This window comes from Pyrus communis, chromosome 15, assembly GCF_963583255.1.
Source record: "Pyrus communis chromosome 15, drPyrComm1.1, whole genome shotgun sequence".
Lineage (NCBI taxonomy): Eukaryota > Viridiplantae > Streptophyta > Magnoliopsida > Rosales > Rosaceae > Pyrus > Pyrus communis.
In genome coordinates, this window is record NC_084817.1 from 19849345 (window position 1) to 19870929 (window position 21585).

General features: G+C 36.5%; 2 protein-coding genes across 5 annotated transcripts; both read right to left on the bottom strand.

The window, feature by feature from the left end:
- Positions 1 to 4606: 4606 nt before the first annotated feature.
- LOC137718192 (protein ALTERED SEED GERMINATION 2-like) lies at positions 4607 to 16632 on the bottom strand. 4 transcript variants are annotated; one of them, XR_011065854.1, is made up of 21 exons: positions 16419 to 16632; positions 16237 to 16305; positions 15261 to 15338; positions 14612 to 14746; positions 14417 to 14524; positions 14140 to 14268; positions 12411 to 12526; positions 12200 to 12317; positions 11525 to 11630; positions 11064 to 11209; positions 10768 to 10935; positions 10562 to 10672; positions 9551 to 9662; positions 8496 to 8848; positions 7631 to 7721; positions 6395 to 6490; positions 6234 to 6304; positions 6006 to 6133; positions 5609 to 5714; positions 5089 to 5138; positions 4607 to 4946 (listed from the first exon to the last, which is right to left on the bottom strand). XR_011065854.1 is itself a non-coding variant. In XM_068457693.1 (20 exons), the coding sequence occupies exons 1-19, from the start codon at positions 16488 to 16490 to the stop codon at positions 5633 to 5635; spliced, it is 2289 nt and encodes a 762-aa protein (XP_068313794.1). In that variant the 5' UTR covers positions 16491 to 16632; the 3' UTR covers positions 4607 to 4946; positions 5609 to 5632. The 4 variants fall into 4 exon arrangements, 3 of the variants coding, with proteins under 3 accessions (XP_068313794.1, XP_068313793.1, XP_068313792.1); XM_068457693.1 differs by lacking the exon at positions 5089 to 5138; XM_068457692.1 differs by having other exon boundaries at positions 4607 to 5104.
- Positions 16633 to 17524: 892 nt separating this feature from the next.
- On the bottom strand, positions 17525 to 21066 carry LOC137717381 (transcription factor bHLH143-like). Its single transcript, XM_068456740.1, has 4 exons — positions 20921 to 21066; positions 20071 to 20757; positions 19782 to 19930; positions 17525 to 19671 (listed from the first exon to the last, which is right to left on the bottom strand). The coding sequence occupies exon 4, from the start codon at positions 19652 to 19654 to the stop codon at positions 18593 to 18595; it is 1062 nt and encodes a 353-aa protein (XP_068312841.1). The 5' UTR covers positions 19655 to 19671; positions 19782 to 19930; positions 20071 to 20757; positions 20921 to 21066; the 3' UTR covers positions 17525 to 18592.
- Between the last annotated feature and the right edge of the window lie 519 nt (positions 21067 to 21585).

Here is a 21585-nt window from a genome sequence, read left to right on the forward strand (position 1 = left end):
TGTAAGGTTAAGCCCATCCCCTCCCCCTTAATGTAGATAATATCGATTGATCAAAAAATCGATAGGATTGCATGAGGCTTGACCAAAGAATAGATGTTCTCCATAGTGCTGTAAGTGATTATGCAGATTTAGGATACATAAATGCTCAAAAAAGGTGGATATTCTTCTCCTTACCATCTGACTAAACACCCATCGATTTTTAGAACATTGCGTGAAATATCATGAATTTTTTTTAATTTGACATTGTGTGTCATTATGTTCTTTAGGGAATTCCATAGGTCTAGTAGATATCTTATCACAGCTTGAACTTCTTGTTCATTGGTGAGGATACTCCTGGTAGATTTCAAATTTGGTACCATCCTAGACATCTTTCCCAAATGTTCAAGGATAGAGTGCCAAGGTCCTTCCTATAAACCTTAAATTTCAGCATTAGACTTCGCAGTCTAGTGTTGAAGGTGCCACTGAAAACAAATTTCAATTATTCCCACACTTCCTTGGCAATTGAGTAACCTTCATACTCACCAATCAAATCATCATGAGTGCTACTTAACATAATAAAGCGCGCATTACAATTTTTCTTGAACCAATCCAACCAAGCATGTCAAGCAGCTTACCTCAATGTTAGGTTGCATTAGTTTCATCCTCCATGTCAAGCTAAACCATTGAACCGTTAAGAACTTGACGAAGAAATCTACATGGATCAACTTGTCGGGTTTAAGGTAATTGAAGAGGATCACTGTGGTATCTTAAGAAATCTAGAAAACTATCATTAAGTTTTCTTTGTATGTTGACGACATCCTCATAATAGGAAATGACAAGACTTTCATAGAAACAACAAAAGCTAGCTAGGCGTTCATCTCATTTCGTGATGATGGGTATGGGTGAAGCACATTATGTACTTAAAGTTGAAATCAAAAGGGACTGTTCAAACAAACTTCTAAGTTTGTCTCAAGAGACTTACATTAAGAAGGTACTCAAACGGCTTCAAATGTTAAAAATGCAAACCCATAGATAGCCCTATGAGAAAAGGGTACCTAATGTCATTAGACCAGTGTCCTAAGACAAGGAAAAAAATGGCAAACGTACCATATACCTCTGTGATAGTGTATGCAATGTTTTGCACGCGTTTCTACATTTGCCATGTTGTGGACATGGTAGGCTACTATCAAAATAATCTTGGAAATGCTCACTGGCAAGCTATCAAAAGAACTTTATTTATTTGCCTTCTCGTCCACGTGGCACAAACTTTTTAGATCAACAAAATATGTTGAAATTGCCTTATGGATGGGAATACCAAAACCATGCAAGTGATCTTCCATTCCTCCTATTATATTCATCATTTATCAAAACTAGTGGTGATACAAAAATGTAGTTTGAATGATATAAAGCGCAATACAAATAGAATGTAATGAATTCGATCTGGAAGGCCGGAACCACTCAACAATGTCCAGCTGCAATAAAACATATGCAATTCATATTCAAGTCCTCCTTCCTACTCCTAGGAGTCGTTTGGCGGGCTGGATAAGATTGAATCTTGGAGATAGAATTGGATTGGCAGAGATGAGTTACATAACCTATGTGTGTGGTTGGGTTACATAACCCACCATATTTTCTTTTATTTCGGATGTGTAGTCAATCCGGTCTGTGCTATAATTTTTCTCACCAAATATTGGTTTGGCTACAAATCCAACTTAATTAGAAATAACCCATCACATCTTGCCCACCAAATGGGGCATGGATTACTCAGCTGCCTAAACCTTAAAATAAAAGGAAAGCTAATCAAAAGTCCAAAAAAAAAATTTAATTTTAATGAAAAATGACAAATAAATGTTAGGTAAATAATATCAGGAAAAGATAAAAATATGATTTTTCGTTAAAAGTAAACAATACCGGAAGTATTTCGTTAAAACTCCCTAAAATAAATGGTGAAACTAACCATTATTATTATCTTAACTGTCCAAACCAAATGGTCGGCTTAAATACTACCCACTCATGAAATAAACAATTGAGTGAGTTATAAATTGATAATTAAAGACCACATCTAGATTCAACCAATTGAACTCTCCTTCATTCTTGCGGTTGAAGAAAGCATGATTCAAATTTCAGCAGCCCTAATTTTCAACTTGTTAAGATCAACTACACTAAATTTCTTCCCCACTAATTATAATGCCCAACCCTAATTCACAAAATTCAGTCTAATGGCAATGTTAGAATCTCTAGTGCTTTTTTGTTTTGGTTCAACAATCTATAACATTATATAGGTAATAGACACGAGGAGATGAAACTTGAAGAAAAATATTCAATAAATTAAAAATACATAAACGTAAAGATAAAAGATGTTTTGTGTGCGCATGCTCAAACAACGTTATTTGCACTTCCATAACTACAACACTATCTTCAAAAGAAATGTCAAATTTTAACCATAAAATTTAAATTTGAAAGCTTATGTGGCACTTTGATCTTCTTCCCTTTTTTTTTCTTTTTTTTTTCCAATCAATATGTCAAATTTAACCTATTATTTATATTATTTACTTTTCATAATTGTAATAGGTATTTTTGCAAATGACCCACTACCATAGTGATGGAGATGAGTGTTACCCTTGCACTACAGCCTGAGTTCGAATCTTGTCTGCTCCCTAATCTAACATTTAATCTAACAAATCTATCATTGGACAAAACAAAAAAATTGTAATAGGTATTTATAAAACAGAAAATCATTTATTAATCACTAGAAATAGATTTAAAGTTTCACAACAACACCTTTGCTACCAATCCACACATACCATATAAAAATTAACATTTCGATTGGAAATCACTAATGCTATGTGTTTTTTGTTATTATTATTGCTATAGACTTTTTAGTCGGATGAAAATAAAAGGGAGAGAATCCTATTCTTGGTAGAATGAAAACATAACACACCGGACCAGTATCCTCTCCTAATCTTAGGAAAGGATCCTCATGACCAAGAGATATGGGCCGTTGGATGAAAATTCAATGGCTACAAACAGGAGGATCCCTTTAAAGTTATAATAATTATAACCATTGGATTTTCATCCAACGGCCCACATCCCTTAATCATGAGGATCCTAAGACACCGACAAGTGAGCAGTAATCATCTGTCTGTCAGGTTGTACACGTGTTTCTGCTATCAGGCAGGTAGGTGCCTAGGTTGGGTAGGTAGGTAGGTAGGTATCCGATTCAAGGTGGTGTTGGGGCACCGGGTATGTAACACGCCATTTTGAATCGGTAGGTAGGTATCTGGTCTGGTTACGATTTAGGAGCAAAACCAATTGAATTTGGATTAGGGGTTATTTTTAGTCGGCTTGGTTCAGAAACAAGGTTTTCAATTTCTATTCCAAGATTTCGAGTCGGATCAAATTTTTTGGATTATTCGAAATCCATCTATTTTACAAGTTTTGGAATTCTTGAACTTTTTGTGTATTGAAATGTGGTATTATACTAGTATATTTATCATTTTATTAATTTTGGAGTATACTTGTATATATGTTTATGTATAAATTCTATTAATTTTGGAGTATACTAGTATATTTATCATTTTAATACATAAGTATATAATTAAATACAAATACTATGGACAATGGACTTAATAAAAACATGAAAGTTGATACATAACTATAATTAAAAAAAATTGAATATTTTAGATTTTTGTCGGAATTAGTTTGGAACATTTTGGAAGAAATTTGAATAAAAATTTCAGAAGTTCGGGTATTTGAATTTTTATCCAATAGTTTTAGAAATTTTTAGATCTGGAACGAAAATTTTAACGGTAAAATTATAAATTTCAATTCAACGTGCACCCTTAATTCTACTCACTCTGTAACATTACAATAATCAAATGGAGAAAATTAAAACATTGGTTCCTAAACTTTGACTCAAATAGGTCTTTGGTCTACAAAAATATGTATCGATGCATATACTTGTCACAATGTGTAGCAATCGTACTTACTTTTAGGCAACTCTGTTACAAATTTTACCTAAAGCAAATGATTTTCAGGGGTAAATAAAAAAGGAGTTCTAACGGAGTTATCTAAAAAAACCATTGCTCCACATTATAACAACTTCAAGGGCTAATACTTACGAATTTTTAGTTAATGACCCAAAACTCCAATAGCGTAAAAATCCAATGACCAAACTATTTCTAATGAAATGCAGTTTTGGAGACGGAGGTAACATTAGGCACCCGTGGCTACATAAACTAACAAGCAACACAACGGAAGGTAACCACATCAACTTTCGTTTTCTTCTACTTTCGAACTTGGGTAAAAGAGACGGATACATTGCCCTAAGTGGCCTAAGCAACGTCGAATTTAAGCTACCATTGTTGTCATGCGTATATTGCTTTAGTGATTAAATAACACAGAATCAACAAAGCAGTGAACTGGAACTGGACATTAAAACCCAACCTGGTTTTCTTTCATTTGTAAGTGAGGTTTTGAATTTAACTCCCATAGAAGGCGAGTTTGATTCCACGTTATACGTCGAAGCTATTGTCGGATTTAACCTAAACCCTCCACAATCGTTGCATCCAAAAAAAGCCCTTAAAAAATGCAATGACAGAAACATCAAATGTCACATGGAAACAGGTACGGCCAATGGAGGAGCTTTCACTTTCTTATTCTGTACATGAAACAGGAAAGCAAGTGAATACACAAAAATAAAATGAAGGCTCATTCCTCAACTTTAGAGAGTCACGAAAACAAAACGAAGACGGGATAAACAGAAAATTTCAACTGGAAAAACTTTACAGTTGAAAACCGGATAATAACATCTCTATGTTTTCAACAAATTTAGGGATACGATAATCCTTCTGTATAACCTACAAGATTTCTGCCAACACCAATATCGGTTGTATCGGATCAACTTCTGGCATTACAGAAAACAAAAACCTGATTGCCCTTCGTTTAAAATCCCTACCATAACGCATCTGTAATAACAAAGAAAGATCAGAACCAGTCATACGTATCATGTCATGAAATCAGCAACTTCCTCCTCCATTGTCCAAAACAAAAACATTGCAAACTTCAGTATCTATTAGCATCGAAGTGTAGGTCTAGAAGGACACATACCACAACCTGCAGAGTCCTGAAGCAACCACGAAGTATGACGAGAGCGTAGTCTGTATATCCATAGCATTTTGCTTATTAAAGAATTGACCGTCAGCGTCAAAATATTGTAGCTGTATGCCTTGTAAGTTTAATTTAAAAATTGAGGCAAGCCATACAGACGATTGTCCTATACTTGCATTAAAATTCTACATGGAAGTTTTAGCGAAAAACTTGGGTTTACATTTAAGATTTTTGTATTCAAATATAACAGAACCGTAGATGTATGCCTTGTAAGTTTAATTCAAAAATTTTGGAAGTAGTTTTATCGATTTACGTTAATATGTCTTGTTCCTGTGGAGACACACGTGAGTCCCAGGATACCAAATCCAAAATATTCTACACTCAAAAGAAAACTGTGACAACATGAAGCCAAAGACACTGCACGGAAATTTTAATTCACAATTATCAAATGCTCAATCATGTAAATGGAGTCCGGGAAGAACAAGAAACAAAGAGGTTTGACGTAAGACATGATCGTTACCTCCATTACATCCACTAGACCTTGTCAGCTCTGAGCGCACTCAAATGGGTGCAAGCTTCCTTCAGCAAACTCGTGCATTCGAAAATGCTCCAAAATTTCAGAACGGCTGTACCCAAGATAAACAGCATTAGTCACTCGAAGAAGAGAGGATGCAAAGCCACAAAATCAACAATGCATATATAATCTAAAATGAAACCATGAATTAGACTAGTAAGAAGATCAAAAATGCCATATGCACAATCATGAATTCATTTTATCCACCACATGCTTGTATTAGTTTCAGTATTTAATGCATCATGTTGAGACTACGTTTGTTAAAATTAAATATAGTTGTCACTAAAGCATGTTTTGCAACAAATGGGATAATCATATAGAGTCATGGATTTTCACATCTTACAGGATAGTCTCGCGATCATGGCTTAATCTGCGCTGATTGGATTCCATGACTACCGAAACGTCAGCATTTTCTGGTCCTGCTGCTCCACCAGCTACAATAGATGGGACTGAGGCACTTGGCGTCCAAATCTAGAATAATGAAGCATAACAAATTAAATATAATACTGTAATCCCCCACCCCAACCCACCCAAAAAAGAAAGAAAATAGAGTTGACTTCATAATACCCACTTTTATTGTGTTGTCAATTCCACTAGTTGCCACAACACAATCAAATGGATGGCACTGTATACAGTTCACAACTGCAGAGAGAGACAAAAAGATGTTACTAAATCATGCTACTATGGGAAGTTGGTAACCTCATTATTTTCCGTGGCAGGGGAAAACAATACCGGCTTCATCTCCTTGAAGCATTTTTATCAGTCTACCAGTTCGCTTCTCCCAGACAAACCATCTGCCATCATCACTTCCACTAGCAACATATTCTCCTGCAAATCAATAGAGATAACAACATGACCATGAAACCAGTCTTTTTGAAACTCAAGCTCGTCCTTCTAGTTAAGATAAATGGACCAACTGTTAAGTGCACACATATGTTTCACTAAAATAAATAAAAACGCCCATCATGCATGGCAATGTCTGTATGCAGGGCATCATGCATGGCAATGTCTGTATGCAGGGCATCATGCATGGCAATGTCGGTAGAAACACAAACTTTTATCCTTTAAATCAAGATGAATTATAAGAAAGACATGAAGAGCCATTTATACTCAACAAATAAGCCAGAATTATTTCTAGCTCATGACTAACCTCCAATAAAAAAAGTACAAATCAAATTGAAGGGACTGTCACTAGAATGCACAAGGAGAAAGTAATAAAAAGTCCATCCATTAGTCGAAATCATGCAAAGACTGAAAGATATAACAAAACAGGTATAAAGGATAGGACTCTGTATCAACACCTTAGGCCCGCTTGATAACCAGTTCATTTTTTGTTTTAGTTTTACAGGAGTGAAGGAACGATGGTAGGAGAGATGTAGAGGAAATGTCCAAGGAAAGACAAAAATAAAAACTAAAATCTATATAAGTTGTTTTACTTCAGATTTTGCTTTAGTTCATTCTTTATTTCTTCTCCCCTCCTCCCATCACCCTTCTTGACAACACCCCCCCCCCCCCCCCCCACCCAGCAAAACCCCCACAAAAAACCCCACACCACCCCCCAAACACCATACTTTCTTCATATCTCAAGCACAAAAAGTGAACTAAACACTACAAATGAAATGGTTACCATACTTGACACTTGAGACCTACAAACCACCCTGTCAAGCAACAAAAATGAAACTGAATAATATTGATGTGACTAAGATCAAATCCAATACATTTGAGGATGCCATGTAGCATTTGTATGACGAGCCATTGAGGTAACTCTGCTATGTAGATTCATCTAAGGGAAGTAACCACACACTACCACAGCTCATGAATATAGAAAAAAGGATAACATTCCACAAAAAGATGCAGATTTTTTTACCTGTGATACTATCATTCGATACCAACAATGACCAAGGACTAATAATTTCACCCCTCAATAGCATCGTACTCTTAAGTAAGATCAACACCAAACCAAATTACCTCGCTGCCCAAGAAAGCTGGCTTGTTTTATGTCCGTTCCAACATTACAATGTCCAACATATCTCTGTTTCATATCAATCGCTGCCTCAGGCTGAAATGTAAATTTGAGAAGAAAACAAGAATGTATTAAATTAAAGAAATTATTTTATTGACACTAAAGAAAAAACAAAAGGATCGAATTTGGAGCTGAGCACAAAGTTAATGCTATTCAACCAATAAAATAAAAGAATCAGTGCATAAAAATTTGACTTTTCTGAATGGTGATGTAAAATTAAGAACAGAGAAAATTAAGATAGAACTAAAATTAAACTAAGAACAACTTCCACTCCAATCTTTATATTGGCAATCTCATATCCAACATTTTCTCCTATAATAGAAAGGCAATCTCATATACCAACATGTCCTCATATAACAGGAAACCTAAATTAAATAGTAAGAAGCCAAGTTATCATAATTGCATTTAAACATATAGTTAACCTCTACATTAATTTTCTAAGCTGGTGCTTAAGCCATAAAAAATAAATTTTCTTCTTGCTTCATTAAAGGATTTATGAAGACTTATCACAGAAAAGGGCATAGAAAGAATCAGTGGCTGGGCAATGAATACCTAGAATGAGGAATAAATTATAGAACAGATCACATAGAAGTCAACAACGTTTTTATACCATCCAACAAAGTGAACCTATACTTGGACCAATTTCACAAACAATCAAAAAAGAAATCATAATCAATCCTCAACAAGTAAACAAAGAAGGAATGCAACAAGATAAAAATCAGCACAATGGCATATAAGATAAGGCTGACAACAGCATTGCATGTCATCAATCTGAAAACACCAGAGTCGCATCAGAAGTATGAAAGCAACCTGATATGTTAGTCTTTCATTTTGAGACGACGAAGAAGGGGATCCAGATGAGCAGTTTGCACCACCAACTTCTCTAGCAGAATCACTTCTTCGATGAATTCTCAAGTTTAAGCTTCCTTGTAGAATATTGGGCTCAATGTCATGCTCTTCATCACCTGAGATCGACGTTTCAAAGTCCGACTCCAATTCCTCATCATAATCAGAATCTTCTCTTTCAGATCTTGGACCATCTTGTGAAACATCACTATTACCCTCTGATCGGTAGAGTATTTCACTCAGTGATAGTACTCTTTCGCCTCGAGGTTCAGACCTGGGTGCTCCATCATTTGGCTTACCATTTCTTTCAGATTCAGCTAGACATTAAAACAAACAATTAGAACTGCACAATAAAGAATCAATACAAAAGATGCCATAAATATTACTTTACAAATCATGTCAATTTACAACGCATTCATTTTATAGGATGATTGGCAATTGGCTCAGCAATCCAACTACCATCAGCGAAGTACATTGAATCTCATAGTCACTAATTTTGGCCCTTAATTCTTCTTTGATTAGTTAAATTAATGGCTAGAAATCAATCCCCAATTCACATTATTCATTTAGAAGAAATGAAGGTGTTGAACTGTTAAAGATTTAGATAGAAAACTACAACAGTTCTTATATTGTCAATTATTTTAATTTTTCCAAATATGGTTTTCCCCAAGTAACAACAAAAAATGCCTTTGTGCAGATGAAAAAGGAAAGAAAAAAAAGAAAAAAAAAGTAAAAACATCGAGATTTTGGAAGTTGGCATGTCTACAACCCATGTATGCATCCCCAAATTATACAACATATCGAATTATTAAAAAATATTGTTGTCATTCCAGTATGCTGTAGTTATTCAAAAAACAGGAACAATAGGTTAAGAGGGAAACACCAAATGTTTTAGTTCTAGTCTACTTAAAATGGTCAAGCCAACACTACTGTACTGAATAAAATTAGAAGCTGATCAATTGAAAAACTATTTGGGGACCAAAGGATTGCACAAGGCAAAAACACTGAAAGTCACAAACCTGCAGCAAGATCCCTTTTTACATGCTCCAATCGTTCTGCTACTTGAGAATTTGATGGAGCCAAAGATTGGGCTGCGATAGCAAATTCCAGAGCTTCTTTATGTTTAGCCAACTGCAAGGAAACAGAAATTACCAACCAATAAGTCACAAACACAAACAAAAAGACAGGTACAAGCTCATCGCATTTCCTTGTTTCAGTCATAAACTAACAAACAGTTTCTCAGCATTATAGGAGTAAAATTTAGGCCCTCAAGAGAACAACATAAATGAATGGTCTACAATAACTTTCATAAGTAAATTATAAACCCAGGCCGACAAAGGTTTACAGTCTAAGAACCATGCCAATTATACCCCTTTTATGTTAAACATGTATGATCATAGATTTCTTTTCAAAGAAAGTATAACCACAGATTTAAAAACTAAGGTTAATATAATATTTTATAATAATTATGCTCAACTTCTATCTACCAATTTCTCTCTTCCCCGCCCTATTTTTTTTTCTCCTGTGCAACTTTCAATATATTGTAGTAACTCCCATCACTGGAGTGACATAACCTAGCGTATATAAATTGCACTTGTTGTCAAAGTATATTGGGGACCAATAATTTATAGGTGATACATAAACAAACAACAGAAACTGGTGTACACACCCATAAATTTGAAAATCAGATTTACAATCCTAGCAAGGATATCACGACTATATAGGAAAAGGCAACAAGTTTAAACACATTCCAATAAATAAAAAAAAGGTTGTATTGCAATATTGCAACTTCTGTAACACACGTTAACCTGGTAAAAATTTGATCCTCTTAATCTCAATCCATCCTGTCCTACAGAAGACTATATAGTGACATGAAATAATTTGTAGAACATTACAATGACTCAACCTAACTAAAGGAGGAAAAAAAAATGTAAAATGGCCAATTGGGAATATCAAGATGACTGCAGAGATGATGGTAATAAAGGCTTGATTAGTAATCAGTCAACTGCAGGAAGCACTACAAAATTTACCTGCGATAAAGCTTCAGACATATAGTAATGAGCACTGAAAGAGGAGCTATTGAGCCTCCTAGCATTATAACAATCTCTTATAGCCATATGAACATCATTTTTCCACTTGCGCTGGAAAAGGAAAAAAAAAGGGAAAATCAAGCGCCAGAAAACTTCAACTAATGAATATGTTTCCAACCAAGTAACTTCACACAATAAAAAATTACCTTAAGCAACAATCCCGCACGAATACAAAGGCAATCATGCTTCAGTGTAGGCCAAATACCACAACTGTTTCCATCCAACACCTCATTGCATACTTCAATGCCATAAAAATAATCTGTCCACTCCAAGGATCTTTCAGCAATTTGAATTAGATTCCTGCACTTCTCAAACTGAAACAACTATATTATATTAGATAAGCCACAAATGGATTTGCAAGAGAATACCAGCTACTACCAATTCCTTTCAGACAAAATAAAAATGATAAGGATGCAACAACTAAATAAGAAAAGACGCACACCCTAGCAGCAATGTTGCCCCCTTTAGGAACATCATTTCTGAAGACATTGGATGCTGGTTGATGCAGTTCGACACCATTGAGTAGAGGACTGAAGCTCGTTAGTTTCGAAACATCTCCAGGAGTATACTGCATAACACTCTCACCAGCTGGAATTGCAAAACCAATCTATATTTTTTAGCTGGAATTTACTAATATGATACAACCAGATGAAGAGAAAACTGACGAATAACGGAATAAGAAAGTGAAATCTAAGATTTTTGTTGTCACACTTTGTGTAAAAAAAAATATATATATATATATATATTTGTTGTCATAAATAGTCCAATCATAATTGGATCTTCATCTGAATCAATGATAAATTAACCAACAATATTTTCATCCTAAAATAAACTACACCTTTGCTATGTAAATTACAACATTTAACTGCATAAGCAAAATGGTTTGAAGGATAATTAACATACCATGATTTACATTCATCAAATATACATGCTCCCCACTATAACTAAGTAGAACCTCTTCTCCATCTGGACTAAATGCAACATGAGTCAAATGCAAGCTAGCACGTCCCTGAAAAAATATACAAGTTTCTTCAATATATATGTGATAAACCAACTGGTTATACATTAAAATCAGGCATACTAATCAAACATCCAAAACTTCCATCAACAACTTCTTCTTGCCTGCCCTAGAAGAGGTTGTATGTGGAGGGAAGATAATTAGGATAGCATGAAAGAGTTTATCCATTATAAGGTAAAAGGATAAATAACAACTAAAAGAGTCAAAATGTTCTGGGGTCAGAGACATGAAAGAGTTATCTGTTAAAAGGTAAAAGGATAAATAACAACTAAAAGAGTAAAAATGTTCTGGGGTCAGAGAAAAGAAGTTACAATTGAAAGAAAATGGTGCTCCAAAGCATATCCACAAAAACCTGAGCAAGATTTACATAAATTTTCCTGCTAAACGCTGTAACATCTCTGACTTAAACTGTAATCCATAAAAGAAAGAACAAAACGTCCAAACATTGTATCAAATAGTTTGATGCAAGCACAACCAGCATACTTTTTACCAAACAAAAACTAGAATTTGAGTTCTTATGAAGACAGGATGCAATTGAGTATTAAGAACTTTGAACTAACACGGTCAGAGAGATGCATTGGACAAAAATAGTTAACACAAGGAGGTGGCGCTGTCCGTTTCCGACAGGATGTCAGTGGTGGCAGCATCCTTCTATCATATAAACGTGCAAATGCATCACTGCAAACATTCAAGACGAGATTCAGTTGAAATTGAAGAGCAGAAGGAAGTTATATAAACTCATTGCATTAAGAACCAACAACAGCAAAGTACCTCCCGCCAACTAGGAGTAAATGAGGTCTAGTGGAACTGATATCACAAGATTTTAAAGAAAAATTTTGTTTGGGGGGATCAGCCAGTGACTTCTTTGCTCCACACCGCAAGTCAAGCTGCCATTACGAATATATTTGTAAACAATGATTTCCAAAGAATTAGGAGAGAGGGAAATAGAAAGCACCCAACGGTCCAGGCTGCAAAAGAATGGTTAACTATCAAATCTACACAAGTTTTTTTGCTAAAGTAAATTTTTAATGCGACTCAATGGAGAAAGTTCATCAATACTGTATTGTAAATACATTTTGAGAGTATTAGAGAGAAGAAAAGAAATATTCACTGACATGAAGATTTTAAATAGAAGTTCATCAACCTAGACAAATTACCAGTCAATCATGGACATGGCACATTTGAGAAACAAACTCCCAGTTAAAAGAAAGATTACACATCTAAGTTCCTACCCTGGTGCCAAGTAAAGATTGCTACTACCATGTATTGAAAATATGGAAATAAAATTTAGTTTTTACACAAATATACACAGAATACTAGGTACAAGGACACATCAGGAGTTTATACATATCTATTCCTCGTAAATTGTAATACATAGTAGTCTAGATAAAGTTGGATTCTACAGCTTGCCAATGGCTTTATTTACTGGTCGAGTATCAATTCAAGATGAAATCCCTTAAGAACATTAATCTTCATTATTATAACTTCCTTCTCTGTGGCTGCTTGACAAGATGTAACGAATAATTTACAAGAAGTTTGATGAAATTGTCACAAAATAATGAAGTGCCATATTTCCTTGACAACATTAGCTAGATATCCATTCTCAAGAAATCATCACTATAGGAAAATGTTATATGGACTATGGAGCATGATCAATTAACACGAACATAAAACTAATGGTTTTTATTCCTTATAAAATAAAAAGAAAAAAGTTAATGAGTTTTATATTAGGGAGAATGACAAGTCATCCAATACAGTTACTGTTAAATAGTTTATTAAAGCTAAATGTAATTAGTTCTGTTAGTAACTGTAATTAGTTAAGGTAGTTGAGGGTATTCTTGTAACTAGCCTAAGGCAGCTAAGGCTTCATTCAATACAATTGGAAAACTTACAGAGGAAGCTTTCTGTTTCTATATTTTACATCACGGAATGACTTTTTAATAAATTTAATTTGTTAATCCATTCGTTGGATTTAATTTTTCGAAGTCGAATTTCAAGCAATTCGATGTAGACTTATTCCAGTAAGAAGGTTTGATTTCTAAGATAGAAAAGTCAAAAACTCCTAATGCTAATATAATATAGAAGGAATGTTAGTGATTAGAATGACCAAAAATTTGGCATATGTAGTGAGCATGAAGCGTTAATCTAACTGTTGAAATTCAATAAAAAAAAGTCCTATAAAACCCTATTGAGGGCACAAAAAATATATGCTTCCCTTCTAAACTATAATAGAAAACCAATAGTTTCATCTCCAAATTTTTCCATATTCCTTTATGCTTTCCACATCTGTCCTGCTACTCACACTTTTGACTTGCTATTAGTTTTTTTATCCATCAAAATAAACCCCAGTTTAACATTCCCTGATCCCCTTCAGAGTTCCGTCTAATTTTAACTACCCGAGTTTATAACCTGAGTTTATACCTGAGTTTACAACATGACAAATTGATGTTTTCATGTTATATTAAATGAAGTATAAGATCTAATTAACGTAAGTACTTACCAAAACATTGCGACATTCTTGATTAGTGGATCCAGCAGGTGGGCAAGAAGTACCCTCTCGGAAGTCATGCTGTCTCAAAGTTCCATCTTCACTTGCACTCCATACCACATTGGGATTTCCAACTTCAACCTGCAATAAGTAGCAGGCAGAAACTATGAGACATGTTTGATACTCATAAAACCGAGAACAACCCCACAAAACATAATTTTCTTCTCGAGTCATTAAAGATACCACACAAAAATTTGACGTGAAATTTCTCTACAATCTGGAATCTTACAGCTAACTTTTTTACTCTTCTAGTGTGGCATTGATACACAGCTGATGGAGAAATAGCATTATCATCAGTTCCTCTCCCATTTAAACGAGACAAATTAAATAATCGAACCTGTGAAAAGATAAGTTTAACTTATGTTTAGTATTAAGTGTAAGCATAGGGTGTTCCATTCACAATTTATAAATGTTTAATCATTACTTCTGCATCTCCAGCTCCAGAGACCACGAGCTCATCAGAAGTTTCAGGGACAAATTTTGTACAAAATATGTTCGTACAATGCCCAGTCTCTATAGAATGCAAAAGCTTCCGACTAGAGTAGTTCCAGATATTTATCTGCAAAATACGGAGGCATTAATAACATGGTCACAATGCAGTACATATACAGCTGCATTTCACAAATATACATCTTCACTTTCCCTTTACAAAGTGTTACCAAGCTTTTGACTGCGACAACAAAAGACTATTCCAACGGAAAAGAATGCTTAACTTCTGTTCAAGCACCATCTATCCCATCCATATTTCTTCATCTTTGCAGAAGTAGTGACTTAGGGAGCAGTGTAATGCAATGTGAAAACAATTCTCGATGAAAAAATATATGTGATCCATGAGATATATAATTTCAATAAAATTCAACACATGTATCCAAGTCAATAGGATGGTTCTGAAAGTGTCTGCATCTTAACCATGTAGAATAACATTGCACACACCACGAAAATATCATATTATGTAAAATTTTACAATCCCCCTTACTTCATGTATCGTTCTTCTATTTCTGTGCTAACTATGAATCACTTGGGAAATGTTATAAATTTATAAGTAATATCATGGAATTAAGTAATTAACAAACCCGTGTGTCATCTGATCCAGATATTAAAAGCGAGCCATTCGAATTCCAAGCAATGGAATTAACACAACCTTGATGCCCCTAGAGAGAGAGAGAGAGAGAAAGAGAGAGAATCATAAAATGATAATTATAGAAATGTAAACATATATATATATATATATATATATATATATATATATAACTTTAACAATTTTGAACTCAGTGGAATTTTTTTTTTTTTCCATAATCACGTCCAAAGAAGAAAAGTAAACATAGGAAATGAGCTAAAACATAAGACTATGACATGTCTCTTCAAATTGATTATGCAACAGCCAAATTTCATATTTCCAAACCATACCTCCGCACCGGAAGCTCAACAATAGAAATCATATTAGTTTGATGTACCAAATAAATTTGAGTACCAATCAGATTTTCACACTTGTTCATGCACATAAAAGCAAAGAATGAAGTGTCATTACAGTCTGAACCTCAGTAAGAAAATTAGGTGCCCTGAATCGTAGAAACTAAAAAAATCACGACTTCAGCCCCATGTGCAGAAGTTTGACTGTCAGTTGTTCCCCCACTACACTAAAAGTTCACTGAGCTGCCCGACTAGTGTCATTACAGTCTCAAACTCATATTCAAAAAGAAGAGTACAATTGCGGTAGTGTTTCGCCCAATCAGCAATTTAGTTCAACATAGTCCATAAATTAAAATCCTGAAAAAACAACTTGATCATATTTCAAATGAAGTGCCGATACAATTTTTTAACTCATAAGTCAATAGTAGCATCATCAAGAACCTAGTTTCCGGTCGAACCGCGTTCCCTCTAACCCTAAACACACAATTAACAACTGAAGAACCAGATGGATAATTCAACTAACAATTTTCCAACTGCCATTGATTATCACATTTTCCACCTCACATCACATGAATTCGCATTTACTACATTAACTGGAAGCGAAATGAAATGCCGGAACTGAAATCGAAACCAACCAACCTCCAATTCCCTTTCCTGCGAAAGCCTTCGCACCAACGACGAGTGCATCTGCAACCTGTGATTGGCATCCTGTAAACAGAAAGCAAAATTAGTCACGCAATCCTCACAAAAACACGAAAATCCATGCCAAATTGCGAGCCAAAATTTCCAAAACTCAACAGAGGGAAGGACGAAGAACATACGTGCCGAACGTCGACGTATCGTCTCTCAATCAAGTCGTGGATGTTGCCGTCGTGAAAAGGCACACCCTCCATTGAAGATGGAAGAGCCGAAAACCCGAAACCGAAACGCGATCGAGTGTACCGGTCCGATAATCTTCAGTAAGCTACTTGCAGAAGAAGAAAAGCTTCTCGATTCTCCTCCTTGTCCAATTTTCAGGAACACGAACACCCGGTCTTTTCCTTTACGATTTTAATTTATTTTTTTTAACAAATTTATTTATTTATTTCTACTTTCTACTATCAAGTGAGATCGACGGCTGTGAGACGTCCGCGTGGTGTTTAACCACCGTTGATCACTTTTTTGGCGGTGATTAATATGGTTGAGCCGTGGGTCACGTTGTATCGTCGTCAGGAATACGGCATGTCGTTTTCGTAAGTCATGGTTTATGGACTCTACGACAAGGCTTGAGCTGCGTTTGAAACTCAGAGGATGGGCCGTTCTCTCTTGCGGGCTAAAGTGAACTTGGGCTCCAATTTCCATTACAAAGAAAATTTGTCTTCGCATGAGATTTGGAATACTTTAGTGAGGAGTGGTTTTAATTTAAGTACCTGTTTTTGGACACCTTTGTTGATTTGGACACTCCAATTTACTCTTGGATCCCCTAATACGTAGATACGCCTCACTAAAATATTCCAAATCACACGTGGCTTAATCCATAAACATGTGGCGTCCTACCTGTACGCACCCTCACTTGTTTTAAGGATGACTCCCTGCCTTCATTTTGAGGATCTTTGGATATGTTCATTTTTCTAAAAATCAATAGCGGTAATAGATTAAATTATTAGTTGTTAGAGAAGAGAAGGTTCGATGGGAATTGAACTCGTACTATAGCGCATAGACATGTTCGCTTTCCACCACTGCAGTAAAACATCATCTACGCATTCTAGACTTTTGGTTTTCAGAAAACAATTACATCATAGTCATCGTTTATAATAATTTCCCTTTAACTTACCCCTGCCCTTCACGCCTGCCCTTCACGCACGTATATTTCCTCTCCCTAACAATGCAAACCCAGTGGTCCCTCCCCCGTAAACGCACGCTCGTCCCTCTCAATTACACAACTGAATGCAAGAAAATATTTCTAATTTCGGAGACAACAACATCTCATACAACAAAAACCAAGGGGAATCACAATCACATGATTCACGACACACAAATATTGAAACACACATCGCTGTCTCGTATCATAAATGCTTGCACGCGACGTAAATACATAGACATCAGGACAACAGTAACTCCTAACACACGTAATTTACATCCCCCTCCCCCAAAAACCACACTGAAATTAACCACAGTAATAACATCACTAGAGTCTAAAACACAACTTCGATAGGCGAGAGGCGTAAGCACCGCGAGGTGTGAAGCGATCTCGTGCTAAACTAACTGAAACAAAGTCAAACCAATTGCGGTCAGTCTCTTTAGTTGCCGCAACGTAACCCCGTCTTCTCATGGGGTAAATCTGTCATTTCGCCATCGAGTAACAGTAAACAGTAACTACTCCTTACTGAAAACCCCATGTGGGTTTCCCTCTGCTCACTTGGCTGTCATGGATTGAATGTTTTGTTTCTGCACAACACAGGATGGTTGGTTTTGGGACCCCTTGTGGCAAGCTGGCAGCATGATGGAGCTGGAGAAGGCCTTCTTGCCGTGCAAAGCTGTACACCGAGAGAGAGATAACAAGTAAACACAAAAAGTGAGAGGAAAGTCAAGTGTTGGGACCTAAAAAACACAAGGGGCGTGCACTCTTTCTCCTCTTTCGGTGGGGCCCCTCCCATTCTTCTCTTTGAATTCACCCCGTCCCCATGCCAATGCATGCCATGCTCTCCTTTCTCCCCCAGGTGCGCTTGTCACTTTCTCTTAACCCTATAAACAAATCATTCACCACTTCAATCATTGAACAAATGCTTCATCAAGAGGGGATTTGAGCTCGATTCTTCCTCTCCCGGGTCGCTCCCGCTTTTGCCACCCTAGCCGGAACCTATTTCACGTCGTACGCCATCCGCAAGCAGTACATGTACACAGGACTTATTCTCCATAATCACTTTTAACTATATTACTAATTGACAAGAACTGATGATGAGTGATACAAAGTGCTTACTAGAAGCACTGCTGGAAGTGAGTGACGTATTGAAGCTCAGAGAGAGTCGAGTCCCAAAGCCTTGGCTTTGAGCTTCAACGATTTTAAGTAGTGGATTGCTTCATCCAGCACCACCATCGCATCCTTTCCCTTACCATCGGGAATTATTTTCTGCAGAATGTTAATGGTTTCGCGGATTTTTTCCTTTCTCATCTTCTTGTTGCTGGTAAAGGAATCCACTTCTCTCAATCCAGAACTTCTGTTGCAGGCACAACTGGATTCGGCATCATCCTCCAACTCCAGAGGTCGGTTGTGTTTCATGGAACTCGCAGTGTCCATGATGGATGGTACATGATCATAACCTTCATCAAATAGCTTCCGCTTTTTATTCATTCCATCAGAACTAGCAACTTCTTCAAACCAATTTTGCTTGTCATGAACTGTCATTGTACTAGGGGAATGGCCTGTGCTAGTAACTTCATCGTCCTCGGTATAATCGCTATCACCATCTGAGTAGAGCAAGGCATTCAGTTCTTCGGTGTCTTCATGCATCTCACTTTCAGCACCATTTTCATCCTTTCCTTTGAATTCATCGGTCAAAACTGCTCCCGATAAATTTTTAAAATCTCTATCATGTCGAGGATCATCCCCATCCAAATAATAAGCTCCTTGTTGGAACGGATTCCAAGAAGTACGGCACCGCATGGGATTCACTATCCCAGAACTAAAGATCAAAGTTGCCTGATCCCCACAAGGATTGTTAACAAGGAGTCTCTTCTGTTCAAAGGCACTGTCTGCATTCGGCACAAATGTCTCCCCAGGAATTCCATGATGGGCAGAAGAAACTCTATCTTTGAGACCATTGTCGGTGGCAGGCATGAAGGCCTGTCTGATACGGGGTAAGCAATAGAACGAGCCGTGAGGTTCATTTGGTCTGCCGACTTGTGGATGAGGCAACTCGGAAGATGCATATGGTGGCATAGTATTAGTGCCTAGTTTCCCATATGCAGAAACGAAGTTTTGTTGCCCCAAGCCAAGTGGAGCAACAATGGCATTCGGATCGGGTGGTTGCCAGCCAAGATGCTGCTGACGAATCCAGGTTCCAAAATTTTCACCCATCCAACCAAAACAACCACCTACAAGTCCAAACACAAATATACAAACTTCTAAAAACTCAAGAGAAATCCGAAAAAACAAACCAAAAACAATAAACTACAATCCATCAAATCGGAAATATAAAACGTACCAGAAGGACGTATGTACAAACAGAAATAGTTGATTTATGTCTCACTTTCAGCAAGAATGAAATAAACTAAAATATCCAGCTCAACTTGAACACAATACACAGCAATCTTCCTACGTTACGGGTTTCAGCAAATGTCGAAAATATTCAGCCTGGAAAATACCCAACAATCATATATTAGGCACCATCAACCATTATCAAGCGCAAAAAACAGAACGAATAAACCCGAATTAATCCTTCAAATGACAGTTTTGGGATAACAAGTAGCAAATTATGCTTGAGCTTGACTAACCTGGCAATCCTGGAGAGGTTGAAAGCATGCTATTACTCTAACAATTATGGTGGCGCTCCCATCAATCCCATTTTCGTGTTTCAATGCCCGAAATCTTGTTTGGCTCGCTGCTTGGCACACCATAACTAAACAACTTCCCGGCACTTCAATTTTTTTGGAATGACAACTTCCAAACAACTATTGCAACAGAGAGTAATACACTAAATCCCAAATCGAATCTGAGAAACTCTGAGCTGATTGATTGACACAAAAGTGAACCCGAAAATCGAAAGAGTGAAGGCTGATCAACTAGAACCAAACGGAGAAAACACGAAAAGAGTAGATGAATTTAAGCTAAATTAACCAAATACAAGCGAATGAGAGGGAATTTAAACAGAATTTCAGCTAAAGATTTAGGCTTTTCGGATTCAAATCAACTGATCTGACGAACATAACAAGGAACGACGATGAAAAAAGTGGATCCCATGGAAAATATTCAGATAAATGGTAAGAAAATTGAAGGGTTATCAGGAATTTAAATATTCACTGCTCAGTAAAACGAAGAATTACAGAATTACTCTGCAGTAAAGGTTCAAAGAGATGACTTTACGAACAATATCAACAGAGAGACTCAACCACCACCGCATGCTGTTCTGGATTTACCCACAGTACAAGTCTACGGATCTCCAACACCTTTTCCTTAATCCCCTGCAATGGAAAACGAAGCGACAGACAAAAAAATGTTAGCCTTTTCATCCCGGAAATTTTCCAGTTCATTTTCTCGGGAAACAAACAGAAAGTCGAGATCCAAAAACATGAATAAATCGACCAATCCGCCATCAAAAGCTGTGAAATCGAAGAGAAAACTTACAGCGCAGAAAACCCAATTCGAAAGCGAGATTGCTTGAGGGAACGCGATTGAACTACAGCGCTCCGGAAGCTTTCACAACAAGCAGGAGAGAGAGAGAGAGAGAGAGTATAGATTGAAGGCACAGTCGAAGGCTAAAACGTGAGGAGGACACGGAGGGTGGGATTATATAGAAACGGAGTTTCCAGAAATATCCCTGCTTGGGGGATCGACTTCTTTGCCCTTTTCTTTTTGCTTTTTCTATAATGGGGTGACCCCGTCCCGTCACCGACTCGTGGTTTTATCATCACCCCACCTGGGCGTGCCATTGGAGTCAGGTCAAATAGTCAACGACATTATTTGCGGTGTGTTAAAGACGTCGTTGGGTTCGAACGAAGCCGCGCCAGTAAATCTGGTTGGCTAGTCTCAGAGTCGGGACGCTTCTTCTGCATTGCACACGTGTCATGCTACTATACATTCGAAATTACCAAGATACCCTCCTGATTTTATTTTTATTAGAGCTTTGCCCTTCTCATTTTCATTCTCATAAGCTTTTTGGCGTGCTTGCCCTTTTTGGTATAATTTTAAGTTTTCATTTTTTCTAAACAATAGATGTCTCGATAAAAAAACACCATAGGATAGTATAAAAGACAATTAAAAATGTTAATCAAAGTCGGACGTGAATATCA

Excerpts from the sequence above, each read along its gene's own strand:
- LOC137718192 (XM_068457693.1), bottom strand. The coding sequence starts at position 16,490 with ATGGAGGGTGTGCCTTTTCACGACGGCAACATCCACGACTTGATTGAG. Across the intron at positions 14,747-15,260 it reads CTGGATCAGATGACACACGG|ATAAATATCTGGAACTACTC; the intron begins GTTTGTTAATTA and ends CGTATTTTGCAG. Across the intron at positions 10,673-10,767 it reads GTGCGGGATTGTTGCTTAAG|CGCAAGTGGAAAAATGATGT; the intron begins GTAATTTTTTAT and ends TTCCTTTTCCAG.
- LOC137717381 (XM_068456740.1), bottom strand. The coding sequence starts at position 19,654 with ATGGGTGAAAATTTTGGAACCTGGATTCGTCAGCAGCATCTTGGCTGG.